General features: G+C 38.9%; 2 protein-coding genes across 2 annotated transcripts in view; both read right to left on the bottom strand.

Annotated features, from left to right (window-relative positions):
* Positions 1–2,490, bottom strand: part of LOC125034329 — a 2,800-nt gene extending 310 nt beyond the window's left edge. Inside the window, exons 1-4 of the mRNA XM_047626134.1 lie at positions 1,822–2,490; positions 1,430–1,638; positions 735–911; positions 1–465 (exon numbers count right to left, since the gene is read on the bottom strand). The exon at positions 1–465 is cut by the window's left edge and continues 310 nt beyond it. Of these exons, the coding sequence (XP_047482090.1) occupies positions 108–465; positions 735–911; positions 1,430–1,638; positions 1,822–1,953 (876 nt within the window). The 5' untranslated portion in view covers positions 1,954–2,490 and the 3' untranslated portion in view covers positions 1–107. The remainder of the gene's footprint in view (positions 466–734; positions 912–1,429; positions 1,639–1,821) is intronic.
* A 217-nt stretch (positions 2,491–2,707) lies between these two features.
* Positions 2,708–7,500, bottom strand: part of LOC125033918 — a 15,450-nt gene continuing 10,657 nt past the window's right edge. The window contains exons 3-5 of the mRNA XM_047625498.1: positions 4,082–4,746; positions 3,745–3,845; positions 2,708–3,225 (exon numbers count right to left, since the gene is read on the bottom strand). Of these exons, the coding sequence (XP_047481454.1) occupies positions 2,756–3,225; positions 3,745–3,845; positions 4,082–4,746 (1,236 nt within the window). The 3' untranslated portion in view covers positions 2,708–2,755. The remainder of the gene's footprint in view (positions 3,226–3,744; positions 3,846–4,081; positions 4,747–7,500) is intronic.

The following is a 7,500-nucleotide window of genomic DNA, read 5'->3' as shown; positions in this document are numbered from 1 at the left end:
CTTCGTGCGATGAAGAAACATCATGAATAAAATGTTGATACATTATCCTTTGTACATAAATTTCCCTTTTTGGTCTAGCTACCTCGATCTATATGAAAAATCGTCATCTAGTGTTCTATTTCAAAATCGTAACTTCCGCCAGTGATCAATAAATCGTCCCCATCATCAAAATCATTCGACGACGTGGAGAACAGCTCAGTCTCGTTGTCGCTCTCCCTCGTGAAATTATCGGCCTCTCTTCCGTCCGCGGCATTTCTCCCTCTTTCTCCGTCCTCCTCGCGAACCATTCCTGCGCCCTCCAGCTGAGAAACCACTTGACTGACGATGCTCTCGACCGTCCCGACGTCCTCGCACTGCGGGTAGAGGGCTGAACAGTCGAGTCCGCTCTGACCGGCCACCTCGGCGCGCATTTCCTCCAGGAGGCGCGGCACGTTCGTTTCTCCCGACAGCCAGCTCACGCCAACGCTGAGGACGAGAAAAGAAAAGTGCAACTGGTTATGGGTGTTCAATTATTTGTTATCCGTTTTCAGTTTCAAATGTCGGGTGGTCCAGAGTGGAGACAACTGGCCTCGGCTTTTCGTGAAGACAAGCCATCCATTTTATTATTTTATTCTGGTAATGTGAAATTCACTAGAGACAATCTCTTACTCTACAAATTATCTACCTCTGACTCTCCCATTCACACACACAAACACCTGAACATCAAACCAAAAGCAGAAGGGAAAATTCCTCACGTCCAGAAGGGGAGGAGCTTGTAGGACGCGGTGCCCCTAAAGAAGGGCGACGTGGCGCGGTGGCCCTCGCAGAGCAGGAGGCGCAGGCACTCGGGCGGAAGTCCCTCGGCGCCCGGCGGGACTCGCGACTGCGGAGCTTCCGTCCCCAGCGCCCCCACCAGGTGCGTCACGCTTAGCCTAGGGGGGAGGGGGTTACATTGTTGTTAAATCGGGCATAGTTGGTTAACCCTTTGATCACCAAGGAGTCAGTTACTAGTCCTACCTGTCTCACCTGTTTACCCAGATTTCCAGACAGATCATTTTATTTGTTTTATTCCTATTATTATTTTATCAAAATTATAATAAACCTAATCTCATCATATTTTTTATGTAATTACATTATAAAATTCATGTGGGGCCATCTGTGAGCGACATTCACAATGAACAGTACATGCACCCGTTTACAAAGGGTTAATGGATTTTTCTGTTTATTTAGGGGTTTCTCTCAGTGGTAGGTTAGGTATCAATTCACATGTGTGGGGTGATATTTCATTATGAGTACATACGCTTTTGTGTGTGTGTGTGTGTGTGTGTGTGTGTGTGTGTGTGTGTGTGTGTGTGTGTGTGTGTGTGTGTGTGTGTGTGTGTGTGTGTGTGTGTGTGTGTGTGTGTGTGTGTGTCTAACACATGCGTATATTCTAGCCGTCGTCTCTTACTTAGCCATCTGGTGGAGACCAACATAAACTTCCCTGATGACATCTGCAGTCTCTTTCAAAATGTCTTTCTTATCCTCCTCATCCAGGCCATTTTCTCTCCCGAAGCCTAAGCCGAGGTCGAAGTCCAGATTGGAGAAATCGAGCGGGAAATTGTCCAATCCGACGAAAGAACTGCTGTCTTCTCTCCCCAAGATGGAAAGAGATGAGCTCTGGTTCGGAAAGAAAATGTTTTAGTTGTCTTTCTTTTGCTATTAAGATTAAACCCAATCATAAAAAAATACAATAACTGCAGTATTCCGATATCGAATCGTTGTTCAAAATTGGGCGAAATAATGACTATTTTGCATTATAATTAAACACTGCAAGAGAACACTTTTCCTCCGAATCCTTACATTGGCGACGGCTTGGACTACCAGATTGGCCATAAATATTCCGAAAGCGAGGAAGGACATGGTGGTAACAGCCTGGTCGATAGATGGCAGTTGCTGGGACACGCCATGCATCATCTCACTTACAGACGTCATCCAATTTCTGTCGTTCGTAGTGACTCTGTTATCTACGAAGATTAGAATGGAGGTTAAAGTTTTCCATGATTATTTTTATACTGTAGAGGTTTCTAAGATTTTCGGCTTGCCCTTATTTACGTTTGGGATTTACCATAACGGGGTTGGAAGGTCACAGATGAAAACGGATAAATCAAGAGCAAATATATTGTTAGTAGTTAATGAAGAACGATTTACTCTCTCAACCAAACCAACCACAATTGCTTCAGCTCATAACTATTCTTTTCACCATTTTTTTTTTTTTTTTTTTTTTTTTTAACCAAGGTTTCTAAAACAAGGTTGCCTGAGTATGCCACTAAACAAGCCAATTACACGTGGACAACAGGCAATATCAAAGTTGTTTGAACACAGCCCGTTTTATATTACTCCTGTTTATATATATCCTGAAGCATAGTTATCAGTTATATATCGTACTTCGATTTAAGTCCGAAGACATTCCTGTTATACTGATTAATTTACTACCTTTATAGACACCTTATAAATCCCATATTAAGATAAAGAGACTTCTAAAGTGCGTATGATACCACAGTTTCTATTTGGAAGTTTCGGAAGTTTGAAGTAAAGTTCTACTGTTTAGAATATGAAGATGTGATATGATATTAACGGCCTTTTTTGTTGAATTCCATTTTATTGGTCTTTATTACCAATTGACTTACAAACGGCACTTTTCCCGAGACACTAAAACAGTTTTTATTACCTGCAATAACATATTATAAGAAAAATATGGCTACTGAATTTTAAATGATAAGAAATCAAATTATGATTAACCATTGGCATGTAAAATAATACCACAAGAAGAACTAGAGATTAAAAATTCACCAGTGTTGGCTGCGTTCTTCAGTCCAGTGTACGTCATTCCTCCTTGTCCTGTCATTACAGTCTGTCCTGTCATGTAATTCCCTTGTCCGCTCATCATGTCTGATTGTCCAGTCATGAGATCCGACATGAGGATGATTTGCTCCTCCGTTAAAGCAGTTTGGCCATTCCTTAACCCTTTATGTCCAGCTGTTACGTGAGGCTCTCCCGTCGAAGCTGACAGCCCGCTCTCCGTTTCCAACATCATGGTTCTGTCTGTAGGACCGATTGAACCCGTGGAACCAGCGCCTCCAACAGCGTCCTGCCTCATCCAGTTGGTTCCCCCCTGGAGGGAGGTCGAAGCGAGGCCCAGGCGAGAGGGCGTGAGGGGAGGCTGCACACGAACGCCATGAGTCCCGGGCTTTGTGAATCCGACGCCTGCAAGCGGATTCGTGTGCATTCGTGTTAGCGCGAAGGGGAGTTTAAATTCCTTCCTAGGTGTTTATTGTGGATACTTAAAGGCAATATATTGAGTAATTTGTTAAAAAGGATTAAACATGTATTTTGCAATGCATGTCATCAAATTCAAAATTCAAAGTGCAGATGCAAGTAATAATTCGTTCCTCTCTCTCTCTCTCTCTCTCTCTCTCTCTCTCTCTCTCTCTCTCTCTCTCTCTCTCTCTCTCTCTCTCTCTATCTCTCTATCTCTCTATCTCTCTCTTTCTCTATCTCTCTCTCACACACACACACACACACACACACACACACACACACACACACACACACACACACACACACACACACACACACACACACACACACACACTCACACACACACACACACACACACACACACACACACACACACACACACACACACACACACACACACACACACACACACACACACACACACACACACACACACACCCTCTCTCCATCTTTTACTGCTCTCACCTGATGGCCGGCCGTTGGGCAGATAGGCTGTCGAGAGAGTCCTGTCATTCTTCATTCCTTGCTGAAGGGAGAGTCCGGCCTGGCTAATGGGATGTCTGATTCTGCAGGGAATGAGAAACGGGACTTTAGGAATGCTGTAATGGAAAGAAGGGAACATTACGAGGTGCAAGAAAACATGACAGAGAGAGGGAAAAAAGAAAGACAGGCAGAGACATACTGGCAGATAGACAGAGGCATTGACAGACAGACAGAGATACTGAGAGACAGACAGAGATAAAATGGCTGACAGACAGAGGGGAGAAAAAGGAAAAAAATACACAAAGCCTCCTATCCTGACCTGACCATCTGCAGGGGCGTTGCATTCCCGACGTGAAGTCTCCGTCGGTCAGAAACCGCTGCACCGCTAGTTCTCCTCCAGGGCGTGCCTAAGCCCTTGATCGCGCCCTGGGGGACTTTGCCGACGTCCATACGCTGGGTCCCTTGCTGCCTTAAAGGATTCTGGGTAGACCCTACCTGCCATCCTCCGTTAGGACTCGGACCGAGAAGGATTGGGCGGCGTCCTCCTGCAGGGACTGTTGGTCGCTGACTAGGGTTCTTGAGACTCCCGAAGGACTTTTGAGGGTGAAGGGGTTCCCCGGCGAAGGAACCGGAAGCCTGGAACGTCTGCTTGGTTCTCATCCCGGGCTGGGGTTGGTAGCCCTGGCTAGGTCTGAGGCTCGGCTGGAAAGCCTGGTTTGGTTTCGGGCGTGGTTGGTAGGCCTGGCTCGAGCTCAGGCTTGGGCGGTATCTCTCGCCAGATTTCAAAGCGGGCTGGTACGTCTGGCCAAATCCGAAGCCCGATTGATGATCCTTGCTAGAACCGGTTCCAGGCTGGTACGCGTGGCGGGGTCCATCATCGCGGTGGTTCACGGAGGCGGACGAACCGTGGCCGTGATTCTCGAGCATGTCCAGCCAGGTTTTGCTCACCGCGTCCGTATCCTCCAGGCTGGTGTAGACGTCGTTCTGTGAGACAAGTGTTCTGATTATTTTTAAGAGGATGGAGAATTAGAGATAATGATAATAATGGTAATAGCTATAGAAATATTAATAATAGTAATGATAACACGACGGAGAATTCGGCTTATAACGATAATGATATTAGTGATAATGATAAAATTAATGAAAATAATGATGAAGATACTGATGATGAAGATAATGCTACGACTAATAATAATGATAATGACAATAGTAGTAAAACTAATGATTATTATAATATTTATAATAAATATGTGATGGTTATGATAGTGATATGATATAATAATAATGATAAATGTAATACTAATACTAATAAAAGTAATACTATTACTAATAAAGGTAATAATAATAATAATGAGGATGATGAAAATCATAATGACAATAATAGAAACATAATTCTATACTAATTGATAATGATTACTAATAGAATTATTGATGATGATGATGACAATACTAATGATAATAATAATAATAATTATGGCATGATAACGACAGTCAAAAATAACGATTGATAATGATAATGATAATAATAATAATGATGACAATAATAATGGTAATAACAATTAGGCTGCCCATAATATTTACAATGATAAAACTGAACATTAATAATTTTTATTACATTAAATGTAATGATGATGTAGGCGATAATAATTGATGATAATAATAAAGATAACAATAATGGTAGTGATGGCAATAATAATGATAATAATATTGAAGATTATGATAATAATGGTGATGATAATAATGGTGATGATAATGATGATAATAATAATAAGTCATAATTATTATCATGATATCTAATAATGATAATAATATGAAGAAAATGATGATGATGATGATATCAATAATGTGAAGAAGAAAATGATGATGATAATAATAATAATAATAATATGAAGAAAAAGATAATAATAAAAATATGAAGAAAATAATAATAATAATAATAATAATATGAAGAAGATGAAAATAATAATAATAGTGATAATAATAATAATAATAATAATAATAGTAATGATAATAAAATACTATGAATAATAAAATAAGAATAACAATAATAATAATGATGAAGATAACAGCAAGATAACAATATCGGTTACAACAATGGTCATAATGTGTTTTAAAGTTAAACACAGGTATACTCTACAAATATCACGCCATATATTAGAAGGACTGATAGAGTACAATATGGAAAATTACTGCTTTTCTCCACCTTTAAAAAATCTCTAAAACAAACTCGTAAGGAACATGTGTAATAACTGTACGGATCATATTAACTAGGTTTGACGGTGATAATTATAGAATTAGGTTAAGGAAGAGTAACGACAAAAGACAAGGAAAACAAAAGGAATTTGCATGATTACAAAAATAAGCGTTTGGTGGTGATGATAACAGTGGGTCTAATGATGATAATAACAATTATCGTGGTAATAATGACAATCCGAGGAATGGTGCAGAAAACATACAATAACAATACAGATAATGACAAACAAAAAAAAAAATAACAATATTAATTCCACAAAATCATTAACATTACGAAGTGAAAATCAACACGAGGCAGGAAATTCACTCAACAAAGAGGTCAGAAAATTCACGCTATTTTAACCACCGCCCCCCTCCCCCCCACTCCCGCTTCTCAGAACACGCCAATGAACAATTATCCTGAAATTTCTGTGTCAATATGGTGTTACGCTTACACGACACGCGAGGGAATGGAATCGAGGGTGGCGTTGCGCTTGTAGGCAGTCATCTGTTCTCTGCGAAGCGTATGTTTTTATTCATAATAAAAAGGAAGTGAAAAAATAATTACATAATGATGATGACAGTGGTCATGATAACAAAAGTGATATTGATGATAATTATTACTATTATCACCATTGTTATTATCATTATCATTATCATTATTATAATTATAATTATCATTATCATTATCATTATTATTATCATTATCATTATCATTATCATTATCATTATCATTAACATTATTATTATTATTATTATTATTATTATTATCATTATCATTATCATTATCATTATTATTATTATTATTATCATTATTATTATTATTTCTATCATTATTATTATTATTACCCACATCGTTATTATTGTTGTTTTTATCATTACTACTGATACTACCACTACTACTAGTACTATTACGAGTATTATCGTTATAATAAGCATTATTACGATTATCATTCTCATTATTATTATTATTACTATTATTATTATCATTATTATTATTAACATTATTATTATTACTATTATTATTATAATTTCTATCAATATCATGATAACCATCATAATAATGATAATAACAACAATAACAATAGCAATAACGATAATAATAAGAAAACAAAGAATGGTTATAGTTAATGATATTAATAATATGCTGATTTTAATGGTAAATAGTTTAAACAAATAAATAGGCTAGACATCAAAAGTCATGTAGCACTATGAACAAGTATTCTGACGAAAAGGGTAAAAATGTATTAATGATTCGCATAAGTGGACAGAAGGAGGGATCACCCCTACTTTGGGCTGCTTCAGTCTCCATCTCCCAGACCCGCAAACGACAACAACAAACAAGGAATGGGGGGAGGAGTACACCAGAGATAACCATCACATAGTCTTTCTTGAACAAAAAAAAAGTTGCACACTCGAACGCTCCTCAAACAAGTAGTTAATTCCCCCTCCTATGCTATAGCGACCGGACAACCTAGCAGATGTCGCTCGTTATCACGGTACGAA

This window comes from Penaeus chinensis, chromosome 17 (assembly GCF_019202785.1).
Source record: "Penaeus chinensis breed Huanghai No. 1 chromosome 17, ASM1920278v2, whole genome shotgun sequence".
Taxonomy (NCBI): Eukaryota; Metazoa; Arthropoda; class Malacostraca; order Decapoda; family Penaeidae; genus Penaeus; species Penaeus chinensis.
This window is presented reverse-complemented; position numbering and strand designations above follow the sequence as displayed.